We start from the raw sequence: 22,771 nt of genomic DNA on the forward strand, positions 1-22,771 counted from the left end.
AAAGAGACAAATTTACATCTATCAATTTTCAGTGAAAAAGTAATTACTATTTTATAGTGCAATAACACTGAAAAATAGGAAAACTTTTAGTACACATCAGTTGAAAAGGAGCCTATTGCCAATAGCCCCCTTCCTAGCGATAGTCACAGGAGTGCGAGTTAATTTTTTTACTAAATTTTTTAGCAGCGCAAGCTGCTTTTTATCACGTGACCCCTATGGGGCGTGTCCATTCAATTTGAGATAGAGGCTAGACATTTTGTCTTTTCTTTCAGGGGCGAATTTCCTATAATTCATTGGGGGCTTCGACAGAATTCTTGTCTTTACCAAGGCTAATTTTATTATAATTAATTGGCTGTTTTAACAGAATTCTTGTCTTTGCTGATGGAAATTTTACACTCGCGGACGTAAGGGCTGCAGTGTGCCCGCGTAGCGCGCGTAACTGGGGCTAGTACTCTACTATTTTGCCAAATGATGACGTCATCAATTTTTTGCTGACATCTCCAAAACTCTGAGAACTATATACCATTCAAATCATAACATCGAGAACTATCGATTGAGACCGTTTTCACTCAATTTACGTGTATTTTTGCCCCGCTTTGAGTGTTTTACTGGCAAAAAATGTCCCTCTGTGACGTCATCAAACATTCACACTTCCGGTCGAAATTTCAAAGGGCCCATCTCGGATTTGGAATCAGCATGGTCGAATTGCAATTAATGTAAAATGAAATTCAAAGTTAGGTTGAAGTCAATGAGGTGTATAGAATACGCTAGAGGGTCAACTCGAGGCAGCCCTGACCACAAGAAGTGAAGCCAGGAGAAATCTCATTTGCACGGCAAGAACGGAGAAGTGCCGTACAAACACTTGAATGAAACGTGCAATATTAAGCAAAGAATTCAGGCGAAAATTCAGTTTTAAGTGATTAAACTGGAAAATCTGAAACACCTACGAACCTAAATTATTGGATTTTAAGGAAAATGGGAAAGTAAAGCATAATTCTGGACATTAACAGTGATGGTACCGACCGTTGTTTTGGAGGATCTATAGCGCTTTTTTCGCAGCCCCTAAACATTATTAAACAAAACGAGTTTGTTGATCTGAAGGGGAATACCTGGTTTGTTTTTATTTATGACTTCTCTCATTAATTTTTTTGGCATACCTTCGCAAACAAACAGCCGTATATTTAAAGCCGATATTTTTGACGAGGTGTATCAAGTGATCACCTTGCAAGGCATCGGTCATGAAACAAGGAGGAATATAGCAAGTACCAAAGAAATAAAATTTAAGAAAAAATGTATAAATTTTACAGAAAAGCGACAATATATTGAAGAACCTAATGGTAAGGATAGGCCTAATCGTCAACAAACCGGTGAAGTAAAATTGATCCATCCCCACTTATATCCGTAGAAATACTGGCGGGAGCCGTTTACTTCCAACCCTTTTATAAGAATGCCTTTTCTTATCAGTCTGTCAATTCTTAGAACAAATAGAAACGCACGAAACAACAATCCTAATAGCGAGATGCAATAGAACGCCATACACTGTGAGTCACTTCTTGCCGTGCAATGCGGAAATTGATAGGCCTCACTGCCTCCCTACAGAGTTATCCCTCTAGCGTATTCTATACACCTCATTGGTTGAAGTTCAGATTGTTGAGGAAAATTCCCTGCCTATATTGCACGGTTGCTGCCTGTATGGTAGCACGTGACTCGGTAGTCACATGACCCAAAAGTGACGTCTTTTGAAGAGAAGAGGAAAGTTGAGATAAGTTATGACGAGAAAAGGATACTAGAGAGTTCAGAGGAAAGTCCGGATCATATTGTTTAATCTGCTGGACAGGACTTATACTCGTGAAAAGGTTTAACTTCAAAGATTCTGAATTTTTAACTTAACGATTTGTTTGTTTAGTTGAAGTTCCCGGAGGAAGTGCTTACTGTGAGCAGGTCGCAACGCACGTTAGGCCTAAGAATACAGTGCGAGGATTGTGAGGCAAGAAGACGTTCTTCATAGACGCTGGGAAGAACTCTGAAAATGAAGTGGAAGCTGATTTTAATATTCATCTTTTTCGAGATATCTTATACATCAGCAGCAAAGAAGTGTACACAATACTTGTCGACGTCCAACCCAACCGGGGTGTCAGTTGACTTATCCGATCCAAATAATCCTAAAGTTACTTTTCCACCAACAACAAGGGATGCAAAGGCTGTTTCAGCCATCAAAACTAAATATGACGCCAAAGGATTGGATGCATTTTTCAACCTTGCTGAATCTTTCATGAACACGGTACAGAAAAAGGAGATTCCAGACCTGAGAGGTAAGAATTGTTTAAATTCTAACAGAATTGTTGAAGATATTTTTTCACTGCTTCGTACCAATTGCTTCTTGTCAGCGGAAAACAGATTTTTATATAGCGAGAGATGAATTCACTTTTTTTCAGTCACATTCATTTCAGCAATATTACATTTTTTTCTAAATCAATTTTTGGACGGGAATCGAACATTAAGTACCTTTTTAAGCGGCACACCCTGACAACAGTCCTGAACGACTTTCGAAATGGGCATCCTATTTGAGCACATCAGCAAATATTGCCCACGCCTGAGGAGCAATGTTTTGAAACAACTATTTACGCAACGCTGTTGTCTGTTGATAGTAACAGTTGAAAGATTCCAGCTTTGAAATTTTGCTACTCCCAATTCTAAACCTGTGGATTAGTTTTGAGAGATGATAGACAAGATAACTGATTTTTTTAAACAACAAACCGAGTCCAGAATCTGTGACTCAATTATTTTTATTGACTGTCTCTCGTGAGTTTTTTGGTAGATTTTCTTTAATGCTGGTTGCACAGATCAATTAACACTCTCGACCTACATGGTTTGTGTTTCTTTCCTGTATAGTTGCCTAGGCTACTGTTATTCGGGTTAAAACCGGTAGACCACAGATTCAAAGATTAGGCGAAGGCGGAAAATATAAAGTTGGGTTTTCTGTAAGATCACAACCTTAGAATGCTTGACAATGTCATCTTCGCATTCATGATTGTCTTTTCAAGAAAGCAAAGTATACATGGAATTTTTATTTCTTTAATTGTTTGTATACGCTTATGAAGAAGGCCAGGAAAATTTTGCGAGTTCTGAGGTACAAATTCTTGCATGTATATTCCAACGGGTTATCAAAAGTCTTTATATAATGTGGAACTCTTTGCCTAATTCATCAAGGCAATGTGACAATGTAGATTTGTTTCAGAATAAATGTAAAAATTACCTTATGGACAGAGTAAAATCTGACTCTTTCAATAAGTATGGCTGGATTCTAAAACAGCTTTTTAACTATTATTTTTAACTGTCTTTTTAACCCTGATCAAATATCAATATGTTTATAGCTCATTGTGCAAATTTTTTACTAGATTTTATTATTTTTCATTTTTTAGGTTGATTTTAGATTATATTTGTATTTTTGTTTTGTGAACCAAACTGAACAAGTTATTGAACTTAGTTTGCGATTCTCATGAAAACTATTGGTAAATACATGGTAATTACAATTACAATTCAAAAGCTATTTTGTTAAGAAAGGGGAACAAGGAAGCAATCTGCTTCATGACCAATGGCCAAGGTGCATTCAATGCAAGCCTTACATAAGGGGCTAGGGCTGTACAAGCCGCAAAAGAAATTTTGCTGTTTTCAATCAATTTCTGTCAATTTTTGTTGCAGTCAAGTTCTGTGGTTTTTATTCCAAGTCCATGCCATTTAACTGAAAATGTCTGATTGTAGGTCCTTTGTTTTATCAATTCATTCTATTCCAAAAACCATAACTTTATCAAAGTCTGGTTTGGCGAGTTGAGCCATTACTTTATTTTTTATTTTGGACTTTCAAACTAGATTTTTATTTTATGGTGTGCCCCTCTTCCTGTTGCTTTTTGTCCTGCCTTTTGCTTCATATAAAATTCTCATCCCAAGATAAATAAAATCCTACAGACAACCTCATCCAGGGTCTTTTTCTTCTGGCATAAATATCTGAGAGAATGTTCATGGTCATAATGATTATAATAAAACAAAAAGGCTTTATATCACAGAGTAGAAATACCTGACGACAGCAAAAAGATTTAGAGGGGCTTTGTATGGATCTTGCCAGAATATTGTTGCTTCCTGAAGATAAAATTGCCTGAATGGGCTTGAAATCCGATGCCTGACTGGTGGGGAGGGGGGGGGGGGGGCTGCAGCCCTAGCTCCTATGTGTACTACCCCTATGGCATCACAGAATAGAGAGAAGTAGTAAAAAGTGTGATGTGCTAGCTTTAAGTTAGCATAGTCACTTGGAACGAACTATGCTATGAGGCATGTACAGACAAAGCTCAGAAAGTTACAAAATTTCCAGAAAGGGAAGGCAGTGGCATAACAAAGAACTTCTGGTTGTTTGGTAAATTTTTGCTAAATCACAGCAGTTATTTTCATTTGAAAAAGGTAAAGGCCCTGGCATTAAAAGATTGCTCACATGCCATGCCTACCTATATCAAAACAAGTTTTTTTGTAAATATTGTAATAGGAAAACATTTCATTTCATTTTTGCAATTCAGTTGTATTTCGGTGATATTTGCAACAGCATTGTATACTAATAAGGCCTAAGTTTCAGAAAGTCAGTAAGGACAAAACCTCCTGAACTGGAATCTGTGTTTTGCAGCTTATTCATATGTTTTTGAAAAATCGAATGTTCTAGTTGAGCATTTCGACTCGAGGCTCTCATTTTAATTTCCAAGATCTTTATCATCTGCTTATCGTGGCACCAGTGCGACCCTAACAACAAGGACCTAGCCCACAGGCCGTAAGGGTAAGGGTAGTGCATAAAAGAATCCATTTTGCGTGCGATCTGGATGAAACTCGGAAGAGAGAAGTGGAGAGGCACAACCACATTTTTAGTAACATGAAAGGAACTATCTCACCTGCAAGATTGAAGATGTTGAAAAAAATAGAAAGAATTCTCGTGTTTTTTCAGGTTTAGCAAATAATATAGAGATAGCTCTCTGGACCGAAACAATTTAATGAATACGCAGTGGCGTGATTTATCCGACTGTTTCGATATTTTTTATAATCAGATAGATAAAAAACCCTTAAAGTGTGAATTTTGCGCAGTGCTTACAGTGACTTTGTTTTTCCGCATTTTTTTTCTCGTCATTACATTCTAATACAACATTTTATTTGGCGCCAGCCGCCACTGCTGAGTATGGATGGGTCTTACCCGAATATTGTTGCTTCATTGAGATATAATTGCCCAACTGGGCCTGAAGTTCAATAAAATGCTGCCTAATTGGGTGAGGGGGGGGGGGGGGCAAACACACCTTGCCCCCTATGTCTCCTTTGCCTATGGCAGAGAACGTATGATTTTTGCTATTTCAATAATATACTTTTTCAATTGAGAAAAACATATTTGAAAATTGCTTGTCACGCTCATCTTGACCAGCATGCCCTCTGGCATTGCCACTTGTCTTTTTGCTAGTTTTAAGGGTATTTAGAAAGAAACACTGGTGACATAATCATAATGACATTTTGACATCTGTTTAGTCTGTTGCCATTTCTTCCTCAGGTAATCATGAGGCAAACATGCACTTCAATAGCCCAGCATTGCCATTCAGGCTAATACTACGATTTCAAATTAAGTAGTGAACTGAATCTGAAGTCAAATTATATATAATTTCATGTATACAAATATATGACCCAGGTCCATTAATACCAGTGTGGTAGTAAATTTCTTTGTAGGTATTAATGAATTTAGAAAATGCTTGAATGTCCAAGACTCCTTTTTTCATTTCTGTTATTAAGGAATAGATTAAGTGTCTAAGATGAAATTTTCTGTACTTCAACAAGCCTAATGTGATATGTTTCTATCAAATCCAGTCAATAAAATCTGTAACAAGTTTTCAAGTTCACATTTTTTCAACCTATTACTATTTTTTTCAAATGCAGATATTGCCTAAAATAAAATTTCATTGCTTCATCAAGTGAAAAGACCAAAATTCCCAAGATAATTAATGACACTTTACTGCTTCAATGCAATGGGAAATGTTTTCATAAAGGTGACTTTCCACTAATTATATTGATCATGTTGGTTCTCCAACATCTAAATGTGATCTCTCTAATTTTCTATCATAAAGGTCTTTGATAGAAATTTTAGCAAGTGTCACAAAGGTTCCAAAGCTTCAAGACTGTCCAACATTGAAATTTAAAACAAAAATGTTGTCAATGGTTTGATGGTTAATTTGCTTGCTTTGTTAACAACACTACACAATGGTAGCTATTGGCTTCCCATGAGTGGATTAAATTTTGATAACTATGTTGTTTACCTTACTATTCTGTTGCTGTTTTTCAATGGTGAAAACTGGGTAGTAATTTTGCTAAGTGTACTGCCTTTGATTCTAATGTCCCTAAGTCACTCTTTAGGAATTGCCTGTTATACCTTTCTCCAAGTAAGGCCACTGTCTCGCTGCCGTTTTGCTTGTTCCTGAATTTTATCCTCCTATTTCTTTTCTTTTTTCTCTATCACAATAGCTTTATTTTCTGTGGTTACTGATATATCAGCTCATACTGTATTAATATACCATATTTTTATAGACTTTTTGTCTTTTTGAAATTTTTTTGAATATTGGCTGATTATTTGCTATATTGCATTGCAGACAGTGATGGCAAAATCTCATTTGACAAAGAAATTAAAGAACTGAAAAGCAGGAAAGGAAAGGTGTGCTAGTCAATTTCCATCCAGCTTTTATCAGGACTGAAGCCTAGCTTAATTAATTATTTAATAAATTTCAGGACTGTCATTTCTGAAAGAAAGACTCAGTCATTCCAAGTGAGCAATTACATCTACAAAAATGATTCACTGAAACTGCATACTTCGTCATTTGAAAAATGAGGGATGCATGGAAAGAGAACAGAAATGATTTACTTATCACCAACCTGGAGAAAGGAAAGAGTACCAGAAGCCTATAACAAATGATGAATTAGAGGCATAAGTTTTAAATATTGAAACTGTGGATATGCAGGCAGTATTTACATAGTTTACAAGCTTGTACCTGAGAAATATTTTGTAGCAGGAGTCCCACATTCTGTTTAATGTCTTAGAATTAGTTGACAGGAGCCTTTGTCATTTAAAGCCTTATTGCTTGGAGTGAGGGCTCTTGTTTAAGGGCTGCACTCATTAAATTTTGGTATGAGTTGAAGTTGTCCTATATTTATGCTTGTCTATTTTTCCATTATGGCAGTCAAAGTTAAGCATCCATTTGTTTGTTTGTTTCCTTTGGCTTTAGATTTTGAACTACTTTCAGCAAGTTACAAATTTTTATCTTCAATCTGGTAACAAGGCTCTTCCATTTTAGTTATATGAATTTGAGCTGCCCATTGTGATATGTTTTGCCATTGGGATTATTTTTGCACTACTAATGCCTTTGGTTGGCTGCTGTTTCTGCTGCTGCCGGCTTTGTGGGAAATGTGGAGGAGACATGATACAAGATGATAAACAATCACAGGCACACTTCAAATGCTGTATATTTGCTGTTATTTTGTTTGCAATCACAATTTTTATGGTGTAAGTCGAGCTTTTTCCCAGTATTCAGAAAACAATCAGGATGGCATGGAAAACACAATTTGCAAATTTCCATGCTGTTCTGTTGTTTTCATTCATCTGTTACACAGTAGCTATTCATATTATGTCTAATACTATTTTGAAATACAATTAAGTCCCAAACATGAAGATCCCAATTTTTTAATCTTTTGAGACTTCTCAAGTTATCCACTCAGCTGTCATTTTGCTTTTGAGTTGTTTCATTTGAGCTCTTCAACAAAACTTGAGCTCTTCCAACAAGAATCGTGAACAATGCTTTCAAAATGATCATTTCCCTTCTTGGTGTTCATGTTGTTTATTTGTGGGTATTAGCCTTGTGGCTGCTCGGTTAATTTAGTTCTTTAAAGCCTCTTCGCCAATCATTCAGGTGATTGGGCTCAATAGAGGGCCTTGCAATAAATTACCTTTAAAGATATTAATATTCACTGTTCTTTTACCAAATAAGTGAACTTTTTTTCGCTAAAAGCCGCTTTTTAATTTTTGTCAATTAGGACTGGCGTTCTGATAATGTTTGTTACGAACAGTAACCTTAAAGCTGAGGTTGCAGGCACAGCTAAAACATATGATGATGCACTTGATGAAGCATTTGGCTATCTAAGATCTGTAAGAAAGGTATGAGCTTTCAACTAAATTTTCCTTTCTCGGTTGAGCCAATCTTATTATGATGCCAGTCCTTTTCGTTTAGCGCGTGCGATCGCACCCGCACACGCCTGCACACGCGCAAGTTAAATTGCGCGTGCTTTTGACCACACGCGCAAACAGGTGATTTTGCAGTTTTCTGTTAAAGGGCCTCTCCAGCCAAATTTTGCACTTGCATTTTATTGGCAATTTTTATAAAGAAGTTGAGCCTGCTGATCACGAATTCGTTATTTGTTTTTCGATATTTTTTTACAGTTTGTGAGATATAAGCTCTTGCATTTCGATAATTGAATTGAATTAACCGACAAAAATTGTTGGTTTGGTGACACTGTGACGCAATTTTGACGTCACAGTGTATTTCGGATAGTCTCGCCTCAAACCGAATCGAACGACGGTGATTCGCAAATTGAACACTGCAAGTGATGGTACTCTCAGTTCTGTTCCACCAGCTTTTAGTTTGAGCATTTCAGACACCAATTCTGAAGCCTTTAGTTGTTCATCGTTTCTGGAGAACAACTGAAGTGACAATTTCGATTAATTATACGCGAGGGAAGAGCTGGAACAGGAACTGGAACTGGATGCAGTTATCAACGCGTGACCATGAGTCCTTCACGCTTCGGTGGAAGATATACGAAATTCATGGCGAACGAGAGCCGCACATTGTGACGTCAGAATGTCACCAAACTGATTCGGCTTTTGTCGTTTTTTTTCTCGGAAAGGTGCAACTTTAAAGCCTTACAACTTCTAAACTAATTGGAATTTTGCAAAAACAATGACTTTGTCATAATACACGCACCAGATGCTAACTTTTAAGTCATTAAAAAAAAAATTTTTTTGCTGGAGAGGCCCTTTAACATTTCCCATGGTCTCATGATTGTTTATCCTTTCCCTTGTTACTTGATTCGCACTTTTGACCACAATTTGATTTTCCCAATTTTCGGAAGTGATGTTTGGCTTTTGACTGAGTGCTCCATTCAACTTAGCGTCTCGTCTTTAAGCTAAGTCGCCATTAGCATGTTAAGTGTAATAACAGATTTCCTGTCAAAACGTAATTAGGCCCTGAAAGCAAGTAGCTGTTGGAAACAATTTTTACTTGCTCTTGTAACTTTGGAGAGTGGCGACGACTTTTAAAAGATGGCTGCTAAGGGCAACAAAATCTGTTATGTATTGATTAATTGAGTTTTGCTCTTGCACGTATTCGAGTGGCTTTTCCCTTCTTGCTCCTTTTACCAATTTTTTCAGGTTTGTACTTCAAATTTTCTTACAAGTGCGATCGCACGCGCAAATTTGTTTACATGTGCGATTTGCCACACACGCGTAATTTTGCTCACGAAAAGGACTGTGATGCTTTATCCAATGATACCAATAGGACAACTTTTGTAATAAAGGTGGAAAATTTTATGTGATATTTGCCAATGTTTATATTTTTAAAAGAGAAATGTCCACATTGGCAATCCATGATAAGGTTGGGAACCCCTTGTTCTTACTTGTGCACCCAAATACCGAAAAGTACAGTTGGATGTTTTTGTTCCAACATTTTTTATATATGCAAGCCAGGTTTCTAATTTCATATCAACTGTCAATTCTAACTATATTATGACACTATCTGCAATGGAAAATTCCAAAGTTAAGATATTTATGATGAATACAATGTACATGGATGTTCTTTTGGAAATAATGTTGGAAACTTGTTTTCCTTAACAAGATTCATCATTTTTGATAAAAAATTTGTTAACACATTCTGTTTTAGGAAATGAAAGAGATAACAGTGAACAAAACTGACTGTCTTTACCATGGACTGATTGTGCCGGACATTAGTAAAACTGGTGTGAAAGATCTTGTAGGATTGCCATTAAAGGCCAAATTAGAGCCTCATATTCTGGGTGCATTGTCATCTGTCAAATCTGCTAGTGAAAGTGAGTCAATTTTACCAATATTACACTTTCCAATGTACTGTTCATATGCTGACATACGCCTTTTTGAATGTGCTGCTCAGACACCTGTTCATTCTTTTATGACCCATAAATGGTGGCTCATTTTGGAAAATAATGTTTGACTATTGAAAGTGTAGAGTAGAATGAGAGATTTCTGAGGTCCTCCCCGTCACCTCGAAGTTTTTTTGAAACCCTACTGGGTCATTCCATGACATGACATCCCAAAAGGGACACCAATGACACCCATGGTCACATATTTTTTTCAATTTTTGTAGGAGCAAATGACACCATAAGATCTGATGATTTCAGTCCAATATCCAGTCTTCGTCATAAGGAAAACCACACACATTATTTCTTTCATGCGTGCAATTAACACTGTTGCATATCTGGCTTTTTCAGACCCCATAAAAGAAATGTCCCATTCAAAAACGGAAACGTGATGGTACAAAATTCACGGTTCCAAACTTTTACAGATCAGTGTAAACAGGGTTTCAAGTTCAGAAAACATCGTGTCCAATGAATTCTAGAGGGGACCAGAAAGAAACCTTTTCCGACAAAATTTCTTTGATTCATTTTAATCAAAAAAAAGCATTTCATTGTAAGTATGAGGGGGGGGGGAGGGCAGAAAAACTTATAACTTTTGCCTTTATTTAAAAGGTATTTAAAATGCCATCAAATTTTTTATAATCTGAATGCTTCAAGTTCGCCAGAAATTGCTTTCTTTGGAGCAAATTTTAATAAAAAAGTCTTATTCTTAAAATGAATGTCCACTGGCGAAATGAATGTCTTAAAATGAATGTCTTAAAATGAATGTCTTAAAATGGATGTCTTTAAGCAACTTTATAGATATTTACCCCGATCATGGCGAAAACAGGAAGGGGAAAGTTTTGAACTGCGATGTTTCCGGGGGAATTGGAACAAAGCGAAGCAATTAGCCTCACTTTAGGAAGACAAAATAGGCACTAATCAAAGAGTTAGGTGATTTTGCTCAGCTTATGAAAACAAAACTTCCAATATTTCTTTGAGAAAACAATTTTTTGGAGGTCAGAAACAACGGTCAGATATGCAACTCATGCGTGCGATTAATCACTGGCATTATTGGTGACATGCGTGTGCCGATGCATGCGCGTGCCAATGCATGCGCCTGCGATCGCAGGCATTAAACGGCAAAGGCTGAATATCTCATTTGGTTCTTACTATGGGGCAATTTGAATATTTGATTTTTTCTGCTGAAGTTTCAGAAACCCGCCATTTTGATTTTTCTCCATTCTAAGAAGTTCCTTTAAGTTTGTCCATATTCACTTTTAAGACCACAGATTTCCTATGAAAATATCATATCTAGTCAACCCAATACCACTGAATGCAAAAATGACCTTAAAAAATGTAGTGGGTAGTCACGATGGAAACGGGTTTGTTCCCTTTTCATGCGATTTTCTTGCAACATCTACTTTGTCGTTTTGAACAGTTGCAATTCTTTAATGGCAATCAAATTTCTTAGCTTGACAGGACCTCTAAAAAGCCTATAGTTGGGCTATAAAAACAACTGCAACTTTTTGGGGGCAGTAAATAACTATTACATTTATGACGTTTTTAACATGTGGGGGAACACCTTCTAATGACCCATGAATAAGCAAAATTGCTTGTTAAATGTTCAATACGAAAGCAAACAAAAAGTAGAATGGTTTTGCATTATGTAGATATTTCCTTGACAGCAGATGTCTCACAGCATCAGGCAAAGGGGAAAAAGGCTCAACAACTGAAATATTGTAAGGCACCTTGACTTCACCACCGTATCATGTCTTTAAGCAACCAATTTACAGTTGCAACCATAATTAAACAGCCCAATTTCAATTTTTATTTTTTCTCAGATGTCACTGCAATGAAAGGTGCGTTGGATGTTGTATCAAACACGACAGGAAATTTGAAGTCTTCAGCTTCTAAGCTTGGTAATGAACTTAAGCAAGTTAAAGACGATTTAGAGCGCATAAAAACAGACTGTACTGGTCAAGGCATTTCAAAATGTAACAACATCGACACAAGTGGCTTGAAACAAGAAGCCAATTTCACAAATCTTCCAAATGTTGACAGTGAGCTTTCGAATATACGGAACATAATGAATCAGAATTTCTCAGGTGCAGTTGATGAGGTATGGTTGCATTCCTTTGTATATGTACTCTATTTATTATACCGTTGTCATCACTAAATTTCCCTTTATTGCAAAATTTGAAAATGATGCAAAAAGTGCAATTATTGCAAAGGGGCCTTTCATAATAAGATTTGCAAGAATATCGTATTATTAAACCCGTTTGAGGCCCTTCCTCCGTCTCGCAGGACCCAGTGTGTGGTGGGCCAACATATCAATAAAGGTAGCGATAAATGAATTGGCAGGAATGTTTCTATTTTCTAGAAATCTAAGTAAAATACATTTATTTTGTAAAATACGGCTGCTGTCACACTAATTTATCCGCATGATTGACTTCCGAATTGGGAATTTCTTCGAGCAGCTAACAATTCCTATTTCTACTAAACTTGAATTCCCTCCTATCATAATGTAGGAGCAGCCAGCACATTTCTTTACCCTTGAATTTTCATGTATCTTGGATCAAAGGCTACATAGATCTCCTCGTATAGTAACTGAACAAGATGAACTTTCATGCGTGATTTGCATTTAAGAAATAAAACATGATGTTTGTGATGACACACGCACTGGGTCATATAAAATGCCGACAATGGTCGAGCATTTTATGACATTTAAAGCAGAATTGCATCAAAACGGACAATCATAATTAACCCAAAACTTGAGATTAAGATTCCTTGCATCATTTTCTGCATTATATCAAAAAAAAGTTTTGCGTGTCGGCTCACCTTTAAGTATATCGATTGCACTTTACTTCGTTCTTAATGTAGCAGTCAGTAACCTTGTAGTCCCACGGAACACACTTATTTTTATTGACCCTTTTGATTTCAGGCTACCAAAGTGTTTAACGACATACCAAATACGGTTGTAAGCAAAGCAGATAGCACCCTTACAGGTACGTGTTAGCTTTTAGAGTTGAGAATGGAATACATAGATGGTTTGAGAGGTAAGAGGTGACTTTTTAACTCCCCTGAATTATCTAATTCCTGGATGTTGTTTCTGTTATTTTGCTGGTATTTGTTCTTTTCTTGTGTCACTTTTATTTGTTTGCTGCCAGGCTACTCAATAGAGTACCTAAGAGTGATGACACAATGGAAATTGTGTTCAGAAAATTCACTGTGATCTGTAAGAAGAATTGTCCTTAATATTGACAGTCCAAGATGTAACGAAGCATTCCTTTCGTGCTGATTTATACGACACCCTAAAACTCACACCAAATCTAATACTATATCTCTTCACAATCTAGTTATTGATCAATATAAATCCAGTTTGCCATTAAGCTCAACATAAATACCAGGTGCTAGTCACGTTTGTCAGGCTAGGTAGTGTTACACGACCAAAGGGCGGCTGTAAACTTGTCACTGATAAGATCTTAGTCAATTTAAAACACACATTTAGGACATAGGATTTCCTTTCCAATTTTTTGAAAAATTGGGGATGACGGTGGTCAGGTATTTTGTACACCCCTCTGCAATGTCTAAAAATTTAAGGCTAGTTTGGGACAGAAGTCAAAAGAGAATTTGATTTCAACCTGTTTAGGTGTATTTTATGGTTATCAGTAAATAGATTAAGAATCCTAAAATAGATTGAGATTAAGAGCAAAAGCAATGTAGCAGATAAACACGGATGAGATGCAAGCGAATTGAAAGATCTTGCTGATGCTTCTTAGGTTCCAATCAAAGCTTAGCTGTGCCTCCTGCCTGAAAAACAAATTTGATACCAAACTTCAACCACAAGAGCAAAAATGAAGCCCAGGATGAAACAAAAGCAACACGGCAGTCCTCCAAAATCTCTTTGTGAAGTTGGATCAATAGTTTAAAAGACAAAAATACGTTGTAGAAGGAGTGTATAATGATGGGAAGTGCAGCCACAGACTGTACCTGAGGATGTACAACAAGAAGAATAGAATTATGCCGTTATCTCATTGCTGTTTAGCTGTTTACAAATATTGCATATTAAGTAAACAGACTTCTGAAAAGTAATCTAATGTCTAAACTTCCTAAGTGCATGCAATATGCAACATATCGTATTCAAAGCCAACTCTCCTATTCAAAGAAAGTCCAGGCCTTTTTGTAAGAAATAACCCACGCGAGTGGCCTATCGCTCGCGTGATTTCTCTTGCGCGAGCGATCGCTCTGATAGTGATGGCAATGATCTTATAAAGTACACTTTTGTTTGAGGTAACATCAAATAAAAACAAACTTTTATGATGACCCAATACTCCAAGAAAGAATAAATACCCAATACAAATGTGCTTCGTTTGTAAACTTTATGTATATCATGAAGGTCATATAGACGTTATTTCCGAATGATCGCAAAATACTGTTAAGAATCTGCCGTATATTCCGCGCGCAATATTTGTTTATCTGGTCATGTTCCCCGCGAATATCCCAACATTTAAACTTCTGACTTCTGATAACAAGAAAAAACAAAGAATACAAGTTCCCTTCGAAAGCCTTCAAATTCAAATTCCGCACAGGATCTCGCGGGAAACGTTCGTTATCCGCAAATTTCAAAATTATTGTTCTGGCGTTCCCCGAGCAGAAAAAATACTTTATAGTCTGGCTGTCCAGAAAATGTCCTAAGTGCTATTGTAGTTCAAATACTAGTGCATTTTTCGTTGCGATGTGGTTTATTCAGCTAACTTATATTTCCTGTGTTTTGATATACCGGCTTTGTATTGTCTATGTCACTCGCTTGGGTCACAAAAGATGACTGGAATCGTGTTTATTGAAGAGACATTTATTCCTCACAATCTACCGTTTTGCGCGAGCGATCAAACGCTCGCGTGATAGAGGTTGCGCGAGTGCTGACGCGATCGCGAGTGATCGCTCGCATCAAACGAAAAGGCCTGAAAGTCATTGGCCAGTTTTGTACATTTTGTCTGTAATATTAGAGTATAACTGAGCTGGTATTGTTAAGTGTATAAATACAATAAACCTGACAAATGTTTTATTTTTGTTTGAAGATGTGAGAAAATTGGCAGATGATGCGAAAACAAAGATTGTTAATTCAACCGATAAGATCTACAGTGCAATTGATGTGAGTGATTGCAATAAAAAACCTTTTTAATTGGCTCATGCCCTGAACTTTTTTTCAAATAACTTTCAAATTGACTTTTAGTAATAATTAATATTATCTGCAAGATCTGCTGCAACACTGCTCTTTCCCTGCATGAAGAATTAATGTGCTGTCGGTTATCATCATATTTAAGGAAGTCAACTGTGACGTCATCTTATTTTCCTCCATGCTCTACTCATTTGTTCCTAATTTGAAAATGGGACCATTCTCGCTTCTTGAAATTGATTCTTGCCAGCTCCATTTGGAGATACATATGTTGAATTGATTTTATTTTAGAAAATCTTAGATGACAGAGCAACGTATGAAAAGTATAAAAAAGACTATGTCCAGAATTCTATCGATCTGGATAAGTTCAGGTAAGTCATTGCAAGTGCATGGCCATTCATTTCCAGAGCATTTTTCAAAAATGTTTATTTTCATAAGAATAAAGTCCTATTCTCCTAATGTAATAGCTCAAGGCCATTCAAATTACCAGAGACAAGTCAAGCATGTTGCTGATATTGCTAGTTAAACAGTGTTTTTTCTTTATTATAATTTTTCATGTATTTGACATTGAACAAGATAAGTTCCTTTCATTTAAAACCCTTGTTTGTTGAAATTAGTAAGGACAATCCAATCACGTGGATTTTTTTTGTTTATCCAACCATCAATGTTTTTGTTTAGCTAACTACTCTTACGTCCTGAATAAGCAGGGGGTCCTTATAAGTCGGGGAGTGGGAAAATTTCTTAAAATTCAGTAAGCAGGGGGGTCGAAATATGCGGGGTGTAAAAGAGTACCATGCAGTGTTAAAGGAAAAATATCTGTAAACATCAAGATGATAGTTTTAAAACAGAACGGAACAGTAATGTCCTACTACTTTTACCATTCAACTCAACCTCAGTTGTTCAACCTTTTGAAGGGCTCTCCTGCAAAAATTGAAAATTTAATAAGCAGCGGGTCCTAACAAGGGCGGGTAGGATTTCAAATTACTTCAAAAAATGACCTTCTTACTCGGTTATTCGGACGCTTATTTGGTACCTAAGAGTAATTTGCAAGGTATATTTCTATTAAGTCTAACTTTGCAGAAAACTATGCCTATCCACTATTTTAGTTTCCTATATTTCATATCAAAATTGAAATTGCATTTTTATTGGTCCATTTGTTATATTCATCTGTCAGTTCTATTAGGATTGTTAGTTAATCATAATGGTTTGAAAACACTTTCAATAAATTGTTAACAAGACTATTTGTGGAAAAGTTGACAAAAAGCTCTCCATTCAGTTTTGTGTGATTTGATTCATTCAAAAATTTGAGCTTATCGTTAAACTTTACAAAATTAATTGAAGCCTCCAAATTGAAAGAAATTAGGGGAACAACACAATTTTTGATTTATACTAACTTTATCTACTTATGTTTTTAATATCTTTCTTACAATTCTGTTTGGTAATTGTCAGAACTTTCTCTATAGAAATTACAAATAAAGAGCAGTGTCACAGCTATAAGACACAAAGTCGTTTTATAGTGTAACTAGATAGTTGCTAAATAATAAGTAAAACTCATTCCAAAGGTTTATCAGAGTATATCTCATAGTTGTAAGCCTTAAATCAACCTGTATTTCAACTTGTATTTCAAGCACAGCTGAATTGCACACTTTGTTCTTTATGGCGATAGGTAGTTTCAGAATGTTATTGTAAAAAAATAAGTGGCAGGGATTTTACGTTAAAATAGTTGTTATTTTCCATTTCCCACTGTTGATATTCTAAAAAGAGAATCACCAAAATCAACTGCATTGCAAGTGTCTTATTGGATGCAAAGCAACATCATACTCGCTACCGGCTTGTCTTCTGTTAGCCCACCTAAAATCGCTTTTTCGAGTTTTTCGAGTTGTAATTTTAAGGATCAGAAAGAAACCAAAATAACATCTCAATCGTCTTATTTCCCAGGTACTATGGTTTTGCAGGATTATCTGCAATTATCGCCCTAATTGTTGTCCTTCTTGCACTCGGCCTCACCTGCGGTATCTGTGGATATAATAGGCAGCGAACGCCGACGAACAGAAGAGCCATTTCACATCACGGTGGAAACCTCATTATGGCGTAAGTGTCTATTGGGAGTAATGATAGAATTTTACTTGCTTTTTTTTCTTTTCATATAAAAATGAATATACATTAATAGATCTAGTAGTCTTTTAAGATAGACAATGGCCGCTTTGACATCAAAGCTCTCATTACTTCTTATCGTTTGTTAAAATAAGAATGCATTCCATGGGTAATTTTGCCTTGCTTTTTTGCAGATCGGTTGGTTTTATGTTCATATTCTCCTTTTTTCTGTTCCTGTTCACTGCTCTTACCTTTTTCGTTGGTGAGCATTTGCATATATTATGCCGAGAGCTGAAGGATGGAGAAATGGTAGACAAGGTAAACCCTTTATTATTTTGTCTTATTTTCCCAAATATATTTGTTAGTAAAGGTTCCTTTTTGTTTCAGAGTTGTAATCAAACTGGCGGGATACCAGCAAAGCAATTCAGTAAACGATGAATTGCTTATTTGTATTCATAAAAATGCGCTCCATAACTTTGATATTGATAAGTATTTGAATCACCAAATTCTTTATAGTCTAAATGTTGCATTTTAACCTCTGATTTTCTTATTAGCAATGATAGCAGCAATATACCCCTGCCGACATTATTTTTTGACATTTAGACTTTAAATATGAACATTTTCATGCTTTTGAGCAAGCTCGCCTTAGGATCCACATAGACAGGTGGCAAAGTGGCCACATAAATGGACATCAAGAGCACATCAATACCGCGATTTGTTTTAATATTTTTAGGAAGCCTTGAAAATATTGTCTCTGACTTGAGGAAATGTGGAAACGCTTCTTGGTTACTTCTAGCTTTGTTATCTTCATTACTCAGCTCATTAAGTTTATAATTTCAGTTTGCCAAGAGCCAGCTGCAATACAACGGAACACAGTTTGTTTTCGAGGATATTCTTAAGTAAGACTTCAATTTCTACAAACCGTACATTGTAGTAATGTGCTATATGTTCTCAATATGTCGTGGCAGTGTGCTCTTTCAAATCCTTTGTTGAAAAGATTTATCTGAAATTTATATGAAATCAAAAATCTCACTGTAGCATGCATGATGAGAATTAAAATGAACTGGGTAGCTTTAAGAATGGTGATGGAGTGGGGTTTTGATGTTGGTGTAAACGTTTTTCAAATTTTAGATAAATCATTACGCATTTGGTCCAGAACTTGATCCACTTGCAAGCTCAGATTATCTTTTTTGAGACGAATTTCGTACAGACTTGTAGAGCAAAATATAAATAGATTGTGAACGTGGTTGCCATCAAAAATGAGAGTTCAAAATATCACGGTTTTCCCTTATTCTGTTTTGCTTATGTTTCCGCATTTTCAGCATTTGGTTATGTTTACATTGTAGGAAATGTCGTAACAAAGAACCAATTTATCGTGCTATTGATGGAAAAAAAGTATACGATTTGGAAGACAAGCTGAACTTTACAAAGGTGATTTCCTTACACATGTCGTCTTCAAATTTGTGTATTTCACTTGCTTCTTGTTGTTATTCGAAAAAATTACTTGTTACTGTGACCGTCTCTCTTGCTAACTGAGACTGCATTCTTGACATCTTGCCTGCGTGTATTTATGCTTACAGAAGGCTTTGTAGAAACTCGCGTTCTCATTAGGTTCCACCTCGCCATATCTCAATCTTAGGCGAAGTTGAGAAAACCTCCTCAGTTACTTAATTTGCTGAATGTTTCCTTGTCATATTTCTCAATATCTTTTTGTCCCCTTCGCTGCTTATGGCTATGTTTGATGTTTTCTGGCATTTTTCCAGTTCTGCTTTATTATGTCAGTTTAAAGTTATGGTGACTCGAAAAACTGGAAAATTTGTAGTGGGACCGATCATAATCTTAGTGCTTTTCCCTGTGGATTGGTTGTCATTTGTACGCTAGTAAAGCTTGGGGTGTGGTAAACTCGATGGTTATCAGGTTTTTTGTCTCTCATTGTTATAAGATTCGCAATTTCCAGTGTTCAATTGCAAAACAAAAGAGTCCTGCTGCATCTGAGAAAGCATCGGGCTATTGCCTTTCTAACTGCCTCCTTTTTTTAAGTGGATTACTTGCCTGTCACTCCTTATTCATTGAGGTAGAGCCATTGGAAAATTTTGCACAAAAACGGTCTGAGCTAAATTGAATTCTATCTATTTTGTTAAGAGAATTCCTTTAAATCAATGTTTTTCAACCCTTTTTGATCCACGGCACATTTTTCATTGAAAAAATCACGAGGCACACCGCCAACAGAAAATGTTAAAAATTAAACTCTTGGCTTATACACACAATATAAAGTCGTTCTCATCTATGTGTCTTGAATAGGAATCAATAAACATAATGAAAAGGTACTTTATGATTAAATGAAATATTTTTATTCACACAGTGTGAAACCGGGGCCTGTTGTTTGGACCAATTAGGTGAAATTGGAAAATGTTCCACGGTACACCAGAATATCTTACAGGGCAGTGGGTGAAGAAACTCTGCTCTAAACTATGTTTCAAGTCACTGTGATCCATAATTGTCTTCTGCAATTAAAGTCTGAGAAATAAAAATTATTTGCAGTATATTTTTCAGTACAAAGGTGGGCTTTTTTGGTCTACATTATTTAGGGAGCTTAGAATTCTAAGACCCTGTCCGAATCTAAACAAAAAAATAAGCCTTTAGAGCGGACATGCTTTCATCCCCAAATTGTACCAAGTCTCTATAAAGAATTACGGTTTTTGTAATATACTAATTTTATAGAAAAAGGTGGGCGCTTTTGTGTTAACTATTTCTTGGTCTAGTGAAAATAGATCGTAGTGAAAATAGAACTTATCAACAAGCTATGAATTTTGCAACTTTGGCGTGATATTAATCGACAGCTGATTGAACACCCGGTGAGGTATGAGCAATAGGTAAGATTAGATGGCTACTGCTAGCATCTTTTCAATGCTGAAGACCTTGAATATCCATGTGAATTATTTGAAAGACAGACCCGCAGGAGCAGTTTGGATGAAAGGGAAGAAACGTGATACGTCCCTGGGACAAATGGGTTTCACGTGCCTTCCTGACCGCCAGTGTTGTAGGGCTTTGTGGAAAGAGCCCATCCCCCCCCCCCCCCCCCTGCGTCCTTTCCAAATCAAGCACTGCCAATGCAAGAACTATCACTTGAGATTATCTGGTCAGACTATCTGGTCATATTTTCTCTTAACTCACGCACGGCATCCTTCTATGCCTTGTAATATGATGTTGCTATTCCCGTAGATTGTGAACATCGATGAAACCCTTAACAAGCTGAACTTCAATCTCTCTGACCAAACAGTTTTGAACGCGGATACCGAGAAGTCACTTAAGGATTTAAAAAATTCGAGTGTCGATAAAATTGACTTCCAGAAATTCTTCGATGAGGTAAGGCTTGGTTTAACAGGCTTTTACCATCTTTCGGCTGAGTTATAAAAATAATGTTTTCATTTTCCTTGGTGTAATATTTACGTCTCTCAGTAATGGATAATTTTCATTTTTGATTATTTATACACGATATCCCTTCAACTAGTGTATACTGCAAAAGTGTACATTTATAGTGAATTATGATTAAATGCAATTAAGTAAATAGAGGCAAATAGTAAGTACTGTTCTTCTACACTGTTCTTCCAGGGAGTCGTGTGTTAACTAGGTTGCAACTTAGAAAATATATTGTACTTTTATTTTTAAAACTGGCAAAGAGTAGCAAGCTCACTGACACTTTATCCCAGACCTCACGAGCCAAGTAGAAGAACCTTTATGGCATAGGATTTTACCTCGGGATTAAGAATTTTGTAATTCTTCAAACTTTGTTTTAGTATATTTAATTGTAGTATTTTAAGAATTTGTTCTTTGGTGACTATGATTTAAGTTGCCTAAGATTTAAAGTTTTTGTTTCTCCAATCCTTTGTAACCCATTTGACAATTATTATCTCTTGGCTATATACACCCATGCCGTTGATTCAATGTCTTATTATTGTATTTATTGAGCCCTGTTACGTTCTAATATTTCTCATCTCAGTTGAAAAAGAGTATCGTGAAAGCTGATCTTACAGCACTTGCCGCAAATCTTACGTCTTTGGCCGATGAAATTCGGATTCTTCCACACCCAAATGCCACGGTAAAACTATTGTATTTGTTGAATTTTTCTCTCATTCTCCTAATTAATCTAATTTTAAATATTTCGACCAGTTTTTTCGCGAGAATGCCTCCTTCATTTTTGTTTGCATCTTTGTTTGTTTGTTTTTAAGAAAATCGCAAACGATCTTGCTTCTGTTGCTGGAAATTTGACGTCAATAAAGAACAACACAGTAGATGAAATAAAGAAGACAACAGTTAGTATCATAATTTTCATACTCTATCCTCATAGTCTTATATTTGTCCTCGTAATCCAATAAGCATCTTAGATTGAAAGCCATTTGAGTGCTGATTATTTTGTAATTTTTTCTTCAGGTTGAACTTGAAATCAACGTAAAAGATCTCAAGATGAAGGCATCCAATTTATCGGTCAGTTATTCATATTTTTGCATATTTCTGTTCAGAGTAAAAGTAGAATGAAAAACTAGGTAACTTCACTCAATTCTTATTAATCAATTTTTATATTAGATAGCACTAAATGGTCTTTCAGAGAGCAACAGTAGTTGACTTTCATAAGCATGTGTTGTGAAATTTGGGACTGTTGACTTGCCACCTAGACTTGGATGCGGCAAATATTTGTAGCTACGAATATTGCTGGTATTTCTACGAGTCTAGCTAATTATATTTCTTACTACAAGGCGCTTGTTACATGTTCAGTTTCAGATGATAGTCTTATGATAAGTAATATTTATTGAAAGGGTCCCTTTTTCAGACTGTTGCCGAAAATATTCTGGACAAAATGAAAAGTGCAGATAACTATGTAAAGACTACGGCAGGAACTGATGTCACAAACGTAAGCTTCGTCTTTTTTGTCGATAGCGGTACGCCATGGAACACCTTTGCTTGAGAGTACCTAATCCTGCTGTCTGACCCCTAATTAATTGACATATCAACTATCTCAAGATTCAAGATATTCAAGTAAATGTAAATGCTCTACTTAGCTCTACTAGGAGATTGTGAATTTTTATAACCTAGTTTGCGCACTGAGCTAATTGCAGCTGGTCTCCCGCTTATTCGTATTATAAACTTAGCCTATTTACCGAGCAAAGAATGGACATTGTTACAATTTCGCTCAAGTATTTAGTTTCGATACAGGCTTTGTACAGCAAACTTGTCCTGCATGTTTTACATGATGACTCTGGTAATTATTCGCATCAGTTGCAAATAGCTGCCTGATTCTATACT

General features: G+C 36.2%; 1 protein-coding gene across 4 annotated transcripts in view; it reads left to right on the forward strand.

Annotated features, from left to right (window-relative positions):
• The first annotated feature begins 1,718 nt into the window (after positions 1-1,718).
• The window catches only part of LOC135695905 (prominin-1), a 35,766-nt gene continuing 14,713 nt past the window's right edge, over positions 1,719-22,771 (forward strand). For all 4 annotated transcript variants that reach the window (XM_065215118.2, XM_065215117.2, XM_065215121.2 and 1 more), the window contains exons 1-18: positions 1,719-2,312; positions 6,657-6,718; positions 7,356-7,564; positions 8,092-8,212; positions 9,990-10,155; positions 12,042-12,319; positions 13,142-13,205; positions 15,279-15,352; positions 15,668-15,747; positions 17,315-17,467; positions 17,665-17,788; positions 18,311-18,369; positions 18,817-18,901; positions 20,693-20,836; positions 21,471-21,569; positions 21,700-21,783; positions 21,902-21,955; positions 22,299-22,379. In XM_065215118.2, the coding sequence (XP_065071190.2) occupies positions 2,030-2,312; positions 6,657-6,718; positions 7,356-7,564; positions 8,092-8,212; positions 9,990-10,155; positions 12,042-12,319; positions 13,142-13,205; positions 15,279-15,352; positions 15,668-15,747; positions 17,315-17,467; positions 17,665-17,788; positions 18,311-18,369; positions 18,817-18,901; positions 20,693-20,836; positions 21,471-21,569; positions 21,700-21,783; positions 21,902-21,955; positions 22,299-22,379 (2,220 nt within the window). In that variant the 5' untranslated portion in view covers positions 1,719-2,029. The remainder of the gene's footprint in view (positions 2,313-6,656; positions 6,719-7,355; positions 7,565-8,091; positions 8,213-9,989; positions 10,156-12,041; positions 12,320-13,141; positions 13,206-15,278; positions 15,353-15,667; positions 15,748-17,314; positions 17,468-17,664; positions 17,789-18,310; positions 18,370-18,816; positions 18,902-20,692; positions 20,837-21,470; positions 21,570-21,699; positions 21,784-21,901; positions 21,956-22,298; positions 22,380-22,771) is intronic.

This window comes from Rhopilema esculentum, chromosome 14 (assembly GCF_057945365.1).
Source record: "Rhopilema esculentum isolate cy_ngs chromosome 14, ASM5794536v1, whole genome shotgun sequence".
Taxonomy (NCBI): domain Eukaryota; kingdom Metazoa; phylum Cnidaria; class Scyphozoa; order Rhizostomeae; family Rhizostomatidae; genus Rhopilema; species Rhopilema esculentum.